At 35.8% G+C, this 16,955-nt stretch overlaps 1 protein-coding gene across 1 annotated transcript; it reads right to left on the reverse strand.

The window, feature by feature from the left end:
• Window positions 1-9,714: 9,714 nt before the first annotated feature.
• LOC123315957 (zinc finger MYM-type protein 1-like) lies at window positions 9,715-11,160 on the reverse strand. The gene has a single exon (XM_044901865.1). The coding sequence runs from the start codon at window positions 11,158-11,160 to the stop codon at window positions 9,715-9,717; it is 1,446 nt and encodes a 481-aa protein (XP_044757800.1).
• Window positions 11,161-16,955: the final 5,795 nt, after the last annotated feature.

Here is a 16,955-nt window from a genome sequence, read left to right on the forward strand (position 1 = left end):
TAAAATATACTGATAATGTCCGACGACGAATGTCGAAGGAAGAATAAGAGTATAGAACCTATGCTCTGTGAACTCTGTGCTCCAATATTACCTGCCCTCTCTTCGAACAGGCCGAACAGACAATTACTTGAACTATCTGGTCGGGCGATACGCTTTGTACCTGACCCTTTGTTAGAGCACCTCCTCGTGCTAGATAACCGACCGCCATCCTACTTTGTGAATAAAAAGTATCAACCACGTGTTTTATTTAATTCTAACATATATATATTGATTTTATAAGATTTTCTCTTATTTATTTCATCTTATTCGTCAACGTTTCGACCCTGATTACGGTCTTCTTCCGTCAGTTCGTAAAGTTCATTCGATATTGTAACGTCCATATGTATACAACATCTGGACCAATTTCCTATAGTTCTGCAGTTAACAGGAATACCCAAGTGGCGTATTATCAACAATCGCAAATGTCATCTTCAGCGCCGTCATCTAAAACTAACAATGTAAATATAAACAATAGAGAACAGGGTGTAGACACGACAATCGATCCAATGAAGAAACAATTGCCATTGTCAGCCTCTACAAGTAGTAACGAGGATGGTTGGACAACTATCAGAAGAGGAAGGGAAAGAAAATACAATAATATGAAAGATGCAAATAAAATCTATGGGACTAAGAATACAAATAAAGATAATCCAATTCAGGGAGCCCTGCGAAGAAAATGAATTTATGTCGGAAGAATCGCCGGTAATCATGTTTCTGAAGACGAAATAAAAATGTTTCTGAAAGATGTTACCGAAAGTAAACAAATTATAAGTGAATGTTGAAATTGAAAAGACTAAACAAAAATTAGATTCCGTGCTTGTTTTATCAGGTTTTAATTCTGTTTGTAAATCTGAATACAATTGGTTGAAAAAAGAATATGATACTTTATTGAAAAATGAGAAAACTAGACAATACAACGATAGGATTCATAGATCAGATTGTAAAATTAAAACTATGTGGGCAATTTGTAAAGAAATTACTGGAAAAAATTCAAATCAGAATAGTATTATACATGAAAATCCATCAAAATTTGTCAATGAATTTAATCAGTACCTTGTTGATGTTGTACAAAGTTTGACAAATACTCAGAAAAATAGGACCTTTGAATGCCTGATTCCAGAATGTGATAAATCCTTATTTCTTAAACCAGTCAGTTCAACTGAATTGGTTGAATTGTCTAACCATTTGAAGAATAAGTATTGTTGTGGTTACGATGGTATACCCTTGAAATTGGTGAAGAATTCTGTAAAGACAATTTCAGATGTGCTTTGTTATATAATTAATAATTCCATGAGGTACTCTATTTATCCTGATCAGTTGAAATTTGCATTGATAAAACCATTGTTCAAGAAAGGGGATCCACTCGACTTAAGTAACTATAGACCAATTAGTTTGTTACCCGCATTCTCCAAGATTTTTGAATTAGTTATGATCACTAGGCTATTATGTTTCATGAATGAAAATACTTTATTCTCAAAATTTCAACATGGATATCTAAAGGGCAGATCTACCAACACTGCTATTTTTCAATTTGTGAATGCAGTTTTACATTGTTTGGAGAATAAGAATTTTGCATTGGGGCTTTTTCTTGATTTAAGCAAAGCTTTTGATTGTGTTGACCGTGAGCTTCTTCTTCAGAAGCTGGATAAGTGTGGAATAAGGGGAAAAGCAAATAATTGGATCATATCCTTTTTGTCCTGTAGGAAGCAGCAAGTTGATTTCAAAGGCTTGAGTGATGATGTAAAATCAGATATTCGAAATGTTGAATTTGGAGTTGGTCAGGGTACTATAGCTGGTCCTATTTTATTTTAAGTTTATATTAACGATCTACCACAGGCAATAGATGAGTACTTAAATGTAAATTATGTTGATGACACGAATATTTTAATTGAGGGGGGTGATTTGAATCAGATTGTTTGCAGAACAAGAGATGCATTCTTTGCTGCAGGATTGGTTTGATATAAATAAATTGGTAATAAATGAGACCAAAACCAATCTGGTACTCTTTCATACTAGACAGGCTCCGAATGCTTCCCTTGATAGCATTACTCTGGATGACAACAGTGTTCCACTTTCATCAGAAACCAAATTTCTGGGTGTTCATATTGATGAATTCCTCAATTGGGAAACTCATATAGATAAGGTCTGTCTGAAGTTGTCCAGTATTGGCTATGGAATAAAGATTCTGTCCAATCACTTGGATGAGAATATTGTGAAAATAATGTATCATGCTAATTTCGAATCAGTTTTGAGGTATGGAATTATTTTCTGGGGTCGTAATGTAAAAATTAATTCAATATTTGTTATTCAGAAAAGAACTTTCAGATGTATGTACACATTATATTTCAGAGAATCTTGTAGAGGAAAGTTTCGTCAAAAGAATTTATTTACCATTTATGGTTTATATATTTATGAGTGCTTAGTTTTTGTTTTCAATGATAAGGATATTTTTGAATTCAATAGGGAACGTAATTATAATACAAGAAATCTAGATCTTCTTTTTCCACAACACAGATTAACTATGACAGAGAAGGGTCCATACTACATATGTGTATTAAACTGTTCAATAAACTGCCTGACAACGTTAAGAGATGTAATCATGTAGGAACTTTTAAGAACTTGATAAGAAAAATGCTGGTTCGATTGGAACCATATAATTTAGATGAATATTTCAATTCCATTAGTCTGCATTTGTAGAAATTAGACTTTTTTTGACGTCATTTCATTTCTTATATTAACATCTTTGTAAGATTTGAAATAAAGAAGATTTATCTATCTATCTATCTATGCAGGTGACTTCCAGCTTTACTACAATTTCACAATGAGTGACCTTAATAATGCTGCATTGAGAATGAATGACGATCTGACAACAATCAGCGGACATAGCTGCAAAACATTCACTGAATCTGAACCCAAAAAATTCGTTTGCTCTAGTATTCAGTTCCAATAAAAACAAAACAATTGTTAGGGATAAGGTCAAGCCAACAATAAATAATGAGGCTATTCAATTTGCTAATAGGGCAAGGGACTTGGGTTTGGTTTTGGACGATTCTTTCAGATTTCGTGAACATGTGGTGAGCGTAGTTCGTAGAGCGTAAGGAGCATTGAGACTGCTGTATCCACATTATCGTACCTGCCCATTTATACAAGAAAGTTTCTGTGTGAGATTTTGGTCTTGTCTCGGTTTACTTATTGTTCTCCTGTGTTCAGTTTATGTCTTGATCAGAAAACGCTGCTGGGCAGGATCCAGCGTGTGCAAAACTGTTGCATCAGGTTCATCTACGGAATTAGGAAGTTGGATCATGTGTCACATAAGTTGGTGGAATTGAGTTGGCTTCCAATGAAGACTTGTTTTGAACTTCACGCTCTCTGTACATTTCATAATATCATTTTGACGAGAAGCCCACCTTATCTCTACAATAAACTGTTGTACAGAACTGATGCTCATAATATCAACGTTCGTCGTAGAAATATATTATCATGTCCTCACCATAGAACATCTACTTTTGAAAGAAGTTTCAGTTATAATATTTACAGGCTGTACAACGGTATTCCTAGTGAATTCAAGATTTTGAATCGAGCTGGGTTCAAGAAGAGAATTAAGGCTTATCTCCTCGATCCCTATTCGACATGATTTCTTGATTGTCTCCGTGAATTATGTTTGCTGACATTCTTATATTTTTGTATTTTTTTCTTCTTTCTTCAATTTATATGCATTGTTTGCTAATTTTTTTTGATTTAGGTATATTCAAATGTATTTTTTGTGAACTATTAGGGTTAAGTGGTAGAGCACCTTTGGGTGAATTTCCCCTTGAGATTTCTGGTGAAATAAAGACATTTATTATTATTATTTTATTATTATTTACGAGAGAATAGTAAAACATCCAACAATATAACAATAACTATACAAAATAAATTGAATTAACTTATAAAAAGGTTGTAGGATAATAACAGGATTGATGAAAACACGTACAACTATCTTAAAAGCAGAAATGGCCTTTAGCCCAAAAATTTATTTTTTGCCGAAAATTTAATCCTATCAGAATGTGTGGAGAATCGTGGATTGCGAATTAAACTATGTTCATTCCAACTGAATGTCATATCCTATTTTCATGACATTATTTTCAAAACAGAATCATGGTTGAACGAGTCAGTGGTTAACTCCGAATTAATTGATGAAAAACATTATTCAATTTTCCGAAGAGATCGCGGCTCTGCGTCTTATTTCAAGAAAGAGGGTGGTGGAGTATTTATTACGGTTAGAAATAATCTAAAACCTGAAGTGCTGATGAACTTCAATAGTGAAGCGGAAGATGTCTGGGTTATGGTTAGAGTAAACAATATGTTAAGATGTATTTGTGCTATGTTTATCTACCACCTGGTGATGAGCATGCTATTGCTTCATTCACCTCTAAACTTGAATTAAATATATAAGTCTTCGGGGATAACATTTTGTTGATGTGTGGCGATTTCAACTGACCTATTGCTAAATGGGTGAGTCATAATTGCGAGGACAATATATTGGTTGCAACTTGTTGATGGTCATTCCTCCAGTATAACTGATATATTCTATTTCATGGAGCTAGTACAGTTTAATAATAAATTAAATGAAAATTTTAGATCTTCTCCCCGCGTATAGTCCGATGACATCGCATGATGACGAGATCCCAATGTCGGATATCATAAGTGCGATTAAAAATATGAAAAATGATAAGCCACCTGGTCTAGACGGCATTCCGGCGGATATATTCAAAGCCCTGGATGAAGACATTGTCAATAGTCTTCTAACACTATTCCGCAAGATCTGGGAACAGGGAGATGTGCCACAATACTTCAGAGACGCTTTGGTTATCAACCTCTATAGGAAAAATGGCGATACGTCAAATCGCAACAATTACAGGAGCATATCGTTGCTTAGTGTGGCCGATAAAATTCTCTCGAAGATTACGGCTAATCGTCTGATTCCACTCTTAGAAAAGCTATTTTTACACTGCGACAGCTACAAGAGAAGGCCGGTGAACAACAATCAAGGATCTATACAGTCTACATCGATTTAAGTATTCGACTCGGTGAATTGGAGAGTGCTATGGAAAAACATTGGACGTCTTGGAGTACCCGAAAAATTCTTAACAGTGTGTAAAAGCCTTCATACCAACAACACCGCTAGAATACAGCATATTGGTTCTACAACCGACCATTTCTCAACCAACTCTGAAATAAAACAAGGCTGCGTGTTAGCGCCTTCACTGTTCAATATTTTCGCCATAGCTGTATCGATAATTGCTGACATGAGTATGCTTGTTTAACCTAAAGCGCCTCAGAGCAAAAACCCGTACCAAGTTTATAACAAAAACTTTTGAAGTCGCCTCTTTTCTTCTGAAATGAAAGTTCTTTAAACTCTATGTTTTCTCCCTCGAAACCTGGTTTCGACTTAATATACTTCCTCTTTCACCTGTGTGATATTATCGGGGAGAATGAGATAATAGGTGCCGGACGGCCTTTCTCCAATATTCCTGAAAAATTGTGCACAATCTTTGGCACTTCCTCTACTTCACATTTTCAATTTTTCATTGAGTACTGCAGCATTTCCGGAACAATGGAAGATCTCATCGATCACTCCAGTGTATAAAAGCGGTCCGATAAATAATATAGAAAACTAATAGGCCAACAATAAGTATATTATCCATCATCCCAAATAAATACATTTATATTCTTACTAAGAATATGATAATCGATCAGCAGCACGGTTTCCTAAGAGGAAGAAATCTTGAAACTAATCTCTTGACTTTTTCTCAGTATCTTCAAGAGTCTATGGACCAACAGACTCAAGTTGATGTTATCTGTACTGATTTCAAAAAGGTTTTTGATAAAATAAGTCATTGCGGGGATCTTTTGAGATTGATTTCTTCTTATATAAGAAGGTCTCAATTCGTGACAATAAATGGCGTTCGATCTGCCTCATTCTGCAATACTTCAGGGGTGCCCCAGGGTTCACAGCTGGGACCACTGTTTTTTATTATATATTTAAACAATTTAGAAGCGTGTTTTGTTTGTTGTAGTTTTGTAATGTAGGCTGACGACCTTAAATTTTACAGAGCAGTTACAGAAGAGGGGGAGAATGTTTTAATTCAAAAGGATATGAATAGATTGTTAAATTACCGTGCAAAAATAGTATTTTCCTGAACTATACCAATTGTCTCAAAATGACGTTTAGTAGAAATGTACAACTCTTAGACCTGCTGCAGACATGCAATTTTTAGTTTTGCAACTGTTTAGTTGCAGAAGTGAATACAATGCATTTATATGGAGCCGCGCAGACATGCAACTGAAAAGTTTTGCGATCGAATAGTTTCAGCCTAGTTTCAGGGGTGTAAGGAAGAAGGATGCGTATTATAGCCTCTCCTCTCAAATGCCAACCTCACCTACTCGCGGTGCACCCTGTTCTTACGAACGAGGCTCTGGCGACCGAACACCCAGGTGACCAGTAACATATCTGTTATGTTTTCTCGGGAGATCGAATGGGGAACTTTGTTATGTGTTATTTTTCTGTAACCATTACGTATCTGATACGATATTTGGGATGTACCTGTGCTGTATTTAAATTATATCCACATTTTGTAAATTTCATGTACCCGCTCCAAGATATCCACGTAACATATTTGTAACATTGTTCTTTATTTGCCATGTATCATTTTTTTTGCGATCATCGACAGAGCATGACACCATAAACCATTCTACTCTGTAATCTGTGCCATAAGCGTTTTAACATATATCTATTATACCAATATTGATAACACGTGTTATAGACTACGACAAAAAATGAAGTCAAATCGTTGGGAGGAATCCACTTGTACGCATGCGCGAATTAGAAGCAGGTTATCTATGATTAGAAGTTCGAAAATGACAATCAAGATATTAGTTAGGTTGTCTTCATATTTGACGTTGAATGATTGAATGAATTCGAATGATGATTTATTTCAAATTGTTGTACAAATTTTGAGAAGAATTTTATGTGAGGCGAAAGTTAATGAATATTAAAAAACAATCATAAATTGAACTAGAAGTATTACCTCAACTCCCAACTGAATTTCAAGACTATAACAGACTTATCTATATACAATGCAGATAATATACGTTAGTGAACAACCTATAAAAATGTATTCAGAGTCCTACAATTCTTGTTGATTCAACATCACTTTTGTTAATCTCCGCACTCCGCAGGTTTTCTGTGGAAAACACATAATATTTCACTATTGTTATGAATCCGAGCGTCTAGTGCTGCAAAATGATGAAATTTCATGATTTGTGACTTCTAATTGTTAGAAATCAACGATGAAATACAAATTATACTAAAAAATGCAAACCTGATTCACATATTGTTAGGTTAAGGTCGAAAATATTCGAATGGTTGTGAAGTAAAATCATTTCATTCCTGTCAGTTCATAAAACGATGTATCAGAAAGAGACAGAGCTAATCCGGTATTTTTATTCTTAATATTTCTGCACATGCGCAGAAGTCGATTCCGGCCACGGGCTGGCTTCAATTTTCGAAGTCCCATTATCGATATAGAATATAATATACTTCATTCAATTTTATTTTAGCAGTCGGTTGGCCATGGAAATTTGACACATTTCACTCTGTATAGTACGAAAATGTGGGGTTATGAAGCTTGTCAAAACATTTTTGGGTTTTAAATCCATGCTATGTTGTCCGTTCTACGTAAAAGTTTCTGTTATTACGTATTTTATCACAATGTCGAATCTCTTCGGAAAATATGTGACGAACATAATTGAAGTTTATACAAAATGTTTGAAGGCATACCAAATCCAGTTATTTGCATGGAAAATACAAGAGATCAGTATAATATCATAATATGCACTAGCTCGAGGAGAGTTAATGTTCGTTATCTTCTTTGGCTTACATCATTTGTAGATTTCAAAAATATTAATTAAGATAAAATGCATATGATGCAGTGGTTGGGAATGGGTATTTCCCGAAGGAATTAACAGATAATTACAAGAATGTTAAATTCTTCAACAAAAATCATCTTGCATCAATATAAGTAAAAGGAATTGAAGGAAGTTTCAAGCTAAGATGCAACTTCACCGTTGAACAAAAATTTCACATGAATAAACAAGTAACAGGGCAACTTGCGCGTATTTGTGGCTATGCCTCTTAATACATTGATGTAATAATAATAATAAGGTATTTATTAGTACCTTAAGACATTTACATTGTATAGGACAAGTCAAATGAAAAATAGAAAAATCCATTTTAGGGATCGAACCAGTGGCGTATATAGAAAATATTTTCGGGGGGGGGCCCCGAGATGCTTACACCATCAAATGATCCAATGGTTAGATTAGGTTGGATGCAATTTTTCGATTGAGAATCAAAGGATAACTTTGGGCATAGTCTCCCTGTTTTTCATCAATATCTCGTACACATTGTTTTCAAATCTCAAAAGTTATGATGCAAAAAAAATTACCATTGGTTGCTATTTCTAGCCAACACTCACGTCTGTGAACTATCCCCATTTAACGGACTCCTGCAACGTGACGAGAAATTGATAGAGTAGTGAGGTTTTCACAAAAGGCTTCATCATGTTTTGAACAAGAAAAAAAAACGACAATGAGAAATTTCATTTTATTATAAGTGGAAAAAATAAAAATTAATTGACGACATGAAGACGAGGTTAGCTGAACATTCGCTTACATAGATGGTTACAAAACAAACCCCAGTTTTCTCGGTACACTAGCAAACTTATCAAGAACTTCCTCGTCGCTAACTGTGATGTCTCTGTGAATAGAGAGTAATGCGAGACCATTTAGTCTATTCTCAGATGTGCTGTTCCTTAGATAAGTTTTCAGTCTTCTTAGGCTAGAGAAAGTCCTTTCAAAGGTAGCGACTGACACGGGAAGGACAGCTAGTATTTTTAGAAGGATATAAATGTTGGGGAATAGATCTTTGTCACAGTTTTCTAGAGAACTAATCGCCGTTTTTGGCAGAACTTCAGGTCTTTCCTGTTTCCACTTTTCTTGCCACAGCTTAAACTCACTTCGCACAATGTCGTTAAATGACAAATCTGGTTCATATAATTTCAATGCAGCTTCTAATGAAGTGATGTCTGTTCTGATACAAAATTGTGGAAGAATGTTTTGTAAAGATATTATTGTGTCTTTATGAGATTGGAATCTTTCCCTTAACGCTTCACAAAAATCATCCAGGTATGGCACATAAACTGCTCGTCTATAATATTCTTCTTCTGTGGTATAAGGTACATTGTTGCGTGTTGTTTGAAGCCGACAAAATCGTGGAAGCTCCTCTGTGACAAAAAGTTTGGAGGCTATTGTCTTCACCTGTTCATATAATGGTTTGAACGTTTGCTCGGCATTTGATCTCTGTTTTGACAGTAGGTCTAAAACAGTTGTGATGTTGCTTATAGCCTGACTAAGGTCAATGTTTTTTTTCTGAAGGGTCTCAGACAAGCTGTGTGTAGTCGACAGCATCTGGCTCAAAATGAAAAGATTAACAATAAATGGAAAAGTACAAATGGCACGACTTAAAGCAAATGCTTTAGTTGATGAAACACTAGATTCTTCTATCTTATGTAGGGAGAGTATGATAGCTTCTAAAATTTCTTTGAATAGAATAACTGAGTCATGTCTCTCCACTCATCGCGTTTCGCACAATGAAATCAGCTTCTTTCTCTTTTCATCAGGAAAGCACTCTGAAATCGTGGATTTTAAAATCTCTGTGTTCTTAGCTGATGCATGAAAGAATGCACATATTTCTTTAATGACACCCATGCAGTTTCTAATAGAGGAAATGCTACTTGCATCTGACAAGCACAAGTTGAGTGTATGCGAAGAACAATGTGTATAAAGGGCCAATGGTAGTTTTTCTCTGATAGCAGCTTGAACTCCTCTGAACTTGCCACTCATAGTGGCAGCACCATCGTATCCTTGGCCTCTCAATTTGTTCAAATCAAGACCTAAATTTGACAAGGTCTCTAATACAGTTTTCGCCAAACCTGCACCAGTTACATCATGAACGGGGACAAACGTTAGGAAATCTTCTCTGATTTTGAAAGTTTCTTCATCAACATAGCGAATGCAAAGTGAAAATTGTTCTATTTGGCTTATATCAGTGGTTTCATCCGCTAAAACAGAATAGAAGATAGAATTCCTTACTTTTGCCACAATTTTGGATTGAATCAAAGAACCAAATGTGTTAATGATGTCGTTCTGAATGACAGGGCTTGTGTACATTGTTTTTCCACCAGCACTGATCAATTGGTCCTTAAGAAGATTATCTCCGCTGTTAGCTCGGTATCTCAACAATGATCGGAAATTTCCGTCATTTTCGTCAGGTTCTTCAAGACTCACTCGTCCAGAATCATTATGACCTCTGAGAGCAATCATTTGCCTTCCGCATAACTTAATAGTTTGAATTATAGCAACCAGTTTCTTTCTATTATTCTCAATATCTAATTTTCTTCGAGAATTCACTTGATCAATAACACTTTCACGTTTTTTTTTAATCAAGGATTTTGTGTTTTCAGCAATCAAAATGGATTGCCTATGGTATTTCGAATCTTGATGATTTTTGAACATTTCCCTAGCTTTTTTGAAATTTATGAAAGGCTGGGTCACAAGTATTCCCAATGATTGGTGATTTCCTTTCCCTACATGTTCGCTCTGAGAGAAAAACACGCAGTATTTACAAAATGCTCCGCATTTCTCCTCTGAATACGTTATCCACTCAAATTCTTCAAGCCATTTTGCTTGAAAGGATCTCGTGTGGTTTGAAATCGAAGTGGTAGGAAATTTGTAACCAGATTGAGGTTTCCATACATTTTCTAACAATGAAACTTTTTCATCATTTGTTAATGAACAAATATAACTCCTTTGACAGTAATTTCCAATATCGTTTACATTTTTAATAACTTGAAAAATACCTTCCACATCTTGACCAGAGGAGCTGGTTTGAAAGACATCGGCAAAAGCAATTTCACTTTGTCCTTCCACGGCAACGCGGGCTTCTAAATTTTCAACTCCAGGTCTATCCACATTTTGTCTTTTCGTGAAAAAATCTTGAATTGAACTTTGTCTCTTCATTGTGATTTTCTTTCACTAGTCAGTTTTCAATTACGACCCGAGAACACTAAAATACTCTTACGACTTATTATATTAGATATTAGAACGCAAACGTGAGATTTAGGTAATCATCAACTACTGTCCTAGCGGCTTCAGCCGTGTCGTGCGTATTACAGATTAGCTTTATTCACGCAAGCGCAGATAGAAAAGAACCGTTCGCGGATTCAAAGACATGATCAGAGCTTCGGAGATTTGTAACTGGTACGCATGTTCCGAATTTTAAGATCTGAGCCTGCGTATAGGTTCCCAACCAGTTTAGAAATCGTCACGCGAACAAACAGTTGTTGTATATTCACATCAGACGCCGTAGCCATGCTTCTCGAGCCTGTTTAATTTATTATAGTAGTTCAGTTTTCTTTATTCATTTCGGGGGGGGCCCGGGCCCCCTCGCCCCCCCCCTCTATATACGCCACTGGATCGAACTTATTCTCCGATGACATTTATCGAAAATCCTGTAGTAAACTTTTCGCATTAATTCACTCAAACATAAAATTCTCAAATGCCACCACTGTTTGAATATGAGAACATAAAGATTATAAATCTATGACATGTCATGACCATAGAATAAGATATAGGCCAGATGACATTCGGGTAACCTCAATTGTATGTAAGCCGAGCTAAGTAAATGTTTTATATGTATGTAAATGTTAAAACCAATAAATCTACTTATAAAATATAAATGTGTAAGTTATCTTCTGAACATGGCGCAGTCGTTTCAATAAAAATTCACGAGAAAAACACAAGGTTTACTGTGTTTCGCCTGGATAAAATACACCCAGAACACGTGCAGCGTGATTTTACATAAAGAGGAAATTTACCCTGACCGAGGATGTCACATGGACCAGTGAAACTACCACCCGACTTTGATCTGCAAAGTGCTAACGCATGCACAGAATGGAAATTTTGGAAGATCACATTCAACGATTACCTGGTAGCCACAGGTCAAAACACTAGTGCTGATAGTGTAAAACTATCAATTCTGAGAAATATAATAGGCACTGAATCTGCCAGGATAATGTCAACGTTTGATGCCCCATCGAGTGCAGAAAATACTTATGAATCTACACTAAAACAGATCGAAGAGTATGTCAATCCAAGGGTGAACGAAGTATTTGAAAGATACAACTTCTCAAGAAGATGCCAAAAGGAAGGAGAAAATTTCGACCATTTCCTTACGGACATCAAACACATGGTTAAAACTTGCAATTATAACGAGGTGGACTCAGAGCAAACAATGGAGGAAAAAGCTCTGAGAGACAGAATTGTTATGGGTATACGTGATCCCACAACTCGAGAGGCCCTGCTGAGGATCGAGAAATTGAAGCTGTCCAAAGCCATAGAGGTATGCAGAACAAGCGAGATGTCAAAGAACCAGAGCAAAATGTTCAACGACGACAATGAGGTGAACCTGGTGAGAAAACATCAACCCAAAGGTAGGAGGAAAAATTTTGATAAGCCTGGGCACAAAGAAAAGTTTAAATGCCGAAGATGCCAAACAACACATGGTTCCAAAGAGTGTCCAGCATACGGTAAACCTTGTACCAAATGCGGAATATTGAACCATTTTGCTGTTGCCTGTCGGGTTAAAAATATTAAAAACGTTGATTGCGGACAAAATGTTGACAGTGATAGTTCTAGTGACAGCTTAATAATTGGCAATGTTAATTTAGTAAATAAGTCAAAAAACTGCTGGGATGAGATTGTCAACATTGAAAACAAAAGACTTAAGGTTAAGTTAGACACTGGTGCCGATGTGTCAATACTACCTAATAAGATTTTTTCAATGATTGATAGGAATTTCAAAGTTCGAAAAAATGATTTCATAATAAAGGGATTTGAGGGCACTCAGGCGAGGACTTTAGGTGTCGTAAATTTGCTATGCTCGTACAAAGATAAAAATGTGTTTGAGGATTTCGTGATAGTTGAAGATGTTGATAAGATATTGCTGGGCGGTCAAGCATGTGTAGACCTTGGCCTTTTAAAAAGAATAAATAAAGTTGACATAGAGTTCTCAAATGAAAATATAGAAAGAGATGAATTTATTCGGGAAAACTCTGAAATTTTTGCTGGTTATGGAAGATTTAATGGAAAGTTTAGGATCACTACCGTAGAGAATTTTGAAGCTGTTAGTCACCCACCTTCAAAAATTCCATTTGCCATAAAGAATAATTTAAAACAAGAGTTAGACAGATTAGTTAAACGCAAAGCCATTGTGAAGGTAGACGAAATTGATCCCCGTGCAAGCATAAATCGTATGGTGATTGTCGAGAAAACTAACAATAAATTAAGAATTTGTTTAGATCCACAAGATTTGAACAGCCAGATTGTAAGGAAACCGAGGCTGGTTCCACAAATAGAAGAAATTTTTTCAAAAATGGTAAATAAAAAGTTTTTTTCGGTGTTTGATCTGGCTGAAGGATACCACCACTTGGAATTGGATGATGACTTCTCCTGGAAGTGTTGTTTCTCCACACCCTTCGGTATTTATAGATACGTCGTGTTGCCATATGGACTCTCAAATTCACAAGACCTATTCCAAGAACAAGTCGAAAATAAGTTCGGCGACATAGAAAACATACAAATTCTACATGATGACATGATAATTATGGGGAAAGACAGAGAAGAACATGATAGAACAGTTGAAGAAGTGCTCAAGCGAGCTAAAGAGGTAGGTGCAAAATTTAACAAAGAAAAAATACAATATTGCAAAAAGAAGGTAAAGTTTATGGGCCAGATTTTCTCTGCAGATGGGATGGAGATTGACCCAGACAGAATAGAATCCTTGACAAAATTGAAAAGCCCTAATGATAAAAACGAACTACAGAGAATTTTAGGAAGTTTTAACTATGTTCGGAAGTACATCCCTAACATGGCAAATTACATTCAGCCACTTACTGAATTATTGAAATCAAGTGTTGAGTTCCAGTGGCTTCCTAGACACCAACAATGTTTTGAAAGATTAAAGAAAATAATCACGAAGTCACCAGCACTCATTGCATATGATCCTAAAAGGAAAACGGTTTTACAGTGCGATGCTTCAAAAAATGGTATTGGTTGTTGCATGTTTCAGGAACATAACAATACCCTAAAATTAGTTGCTTGTGCATCACGAAACATGAACGATCATGAAGTCAATTACAGCCAGACAGAAAAGGAGTTGTTAGCTATTTATTATGGTACACAAAAATTTCACAATTTTATATACAGTTATGAGGTAGATGTACAAACCGACCATAAGCCTATCATTGCCATAATAAAAAAACCCATTAGCAAAATTGGATCAGTTAGACTCCAGCGTTTAAAGATCAAACTCCTGAAGTACTCTCTTAAGGTCTACTATGTCCCTGGTAAAGACATTCACTTCGCAGACATGTTATCCCGGTCCACTCTAAAAATTGAGACTAGTGACCCAGAAATGCTGGAGATGGTACATTCTGTTAGTAAACATCTCCCCATGAGTATAGAAAAACAAACTGAGTTAAGATTAGCCACTAGCAACGACTCAACTCTAACAAAAATTTTTGACTATTATTTCAATGGATGGTCAAAAGAAAAACACATCCCAGATGAATGTAAACCCTTCTATAAGATGAAAGACGCTATTTACGTTGAAGCAGGTATAGTTTTCTATGAGGACAAAATCATTGTACCAAAATCAATGCAGAAACAGATAATTGAAACACTGCACAACAAGGGCCATCTTGGTACCAGTAAGACCATAAACAAGGCAAGAAAACTCTTTTATTGGATAAATATGACCACCGACATCACAAACTACATAAAACAATGTCGAGTATGTGAAAAATATATGCCACGAAACCGCAAAGAACCTATGATGCCACACACAATTCCCAAATTGAGGTTTAACAAAGTAGCATGCGATATTCTCGAATATGGCAGCAAACCTTATTTAATCACCGTCGACTACTTTTCCCATTGGATGGATCTTGTACCTCTTCAGGACAAAACCTCAAGGGCAGTAATTGATGCATTTCAGAATCTCTTCACCAAGTTTGGATACCCACAATTTTTAATCACTGATAACCTGCCCTTTATTTCCCAAAGATGTCTAAACTACTACAGAGAGAAAGACATCACAGTATCAACGTGTACTCCAGAATGGCATCAAAGCAACGGGCTTGCCGAGAAAGCTGTACATACCGCAAAACAAATTTTGAGAAAAGCAACAGAGAAAAAGGTTGACTTTCGCGATTTTCTTTTCGAATACAACAACTCAGAAATTACAAGCCTCAAATCATCCCCTGCGGAAATACTCCAAAGCAGAACACTGCGTGATCAACTACCAACATCAAGCAGTAGTTTGGAACCCAGAATCCAAAATCACATTTTTGAAACTCTGGGTCAACAACAAAAAAAGGTCAAGGCAAATTATGATAAACGAGCTCACAAAAAGCCTGCCACTTTTCAAAAGGGGGATAGAGTCGTTATCAAAACCAGTAAAGATCCCATTTGGCACAAAGCAATTGTTATTGAGAAAGCTACTGAACCCAAGTCGTACTGGGTAAGAAAAGAAAGCAATAATAAGATAGTTAGACGTAATACAAACCAAATGAAATTATCGTTAACCAAAACTGACATTAGTGAGTACATATTGGACCCAGAATTGTATCCAGACTTGTATTCGGACCATGAAAATTGTAAAGATAAAAACATTGTAAAAAATAATAACCATAATAACATATCCACTTCTGTAAATTGTAAAAATGATAGCACTGTAATAGATAGAAACCATTGTAATAGTTCCACTTCCGTGGATATAAGTATTGACCAACATCACGATAATGGTCCAAAATGTGGAATAACTGTAAGGTCCAAAGCTCCCGAAAATAGAGCTGACAATCTCAAGCCCTCAAAAGACAATACCGGTCGATCAAGATCTGGACGTCCAATTAAGAAACCCTCCAGGTATAATAACGTGCGTTCAAAAAAATTCGTCGTCAAGTAGGCTATGAAATTTTGAAGGCTGATGTTCGGTGGCTGAACGTATGTCTTTCCTTGAATTACTTCATCTTCCCAAAATGTAAACAATGATGACATTAACCTATATATCGTAATTTTGTACGTAAAGGCACTTTTCAGAAAAGGTTACCTGTAAATTTCACCCAACGTTCGAAAAGCATTTCTTTCATTGAGTAAGATGACAAGAATCCAAACAATCTGAGGCGGTTAGAAAAGTTCTTCGTAAGTTTCATACGTAAGAGACATGAATCTTGAATTGATCGTGGTAGTATGTTTTTTTGTAAGAAGGTTCTAGTTACCTCAGTCATATGAATAGATCACAGTAAGATTCTCAATAATATGTTTATTAATTCTCTATAAATATTGAATTGATTCAGTCATTACTGAAAATCCATGACTAAACTAAAAGAACTGAATTACATGAAAATAGCTATTGGACAATTTATTAAAATTCAATTCAGCTATAAAATGGCATGATGCTTTCTCCTTCATTACGTTCTGCTATTGAAGTTCCATAAAAGAAAGTAGGTCCACATTTTGCCTTTGATTGATGCATACTGTCAGTATGCATACTGTCAGTATGCATCAGTTCAGTATGATACTGAACTCCAATTTTTCTCGGATGCTACAAGGTTAGGTAATCACAACTTTTTCAGTTTTCTGATAACATGTCAATCTTTATGAAAAAAAATGGATATATTTTTTTCAAAATCGGGTGGCATATGCCAACGGATACTCCATCCACTTGAGATAAAATCTGAAGAGAGGTTTGTCGA

This window comes from Coccinella septempunctata, chromosome 6 (assembly GCF_907165205.1).
Source record: "Coccinella septempunctata chromosome 6, icCocSept1.1, whole genome shotgun sequence".
Classification (NCBI taxonomy): Eukaryota; Metazoa; Arthropoda; class Insecta; order Coleoptera; family Coccinellidae; genus Coccinella; species Coccinella septempunctata.

Excerpts from the sequence above, each read along its gene's own strand:
- LOC123315957 (XM_044901865.1), bottom strand. The coding sequence starts at position 11,160 with ATGAAGAGACAAAGTTCAATTCAAGATTTTTTCACGAAAAGACAAAAT.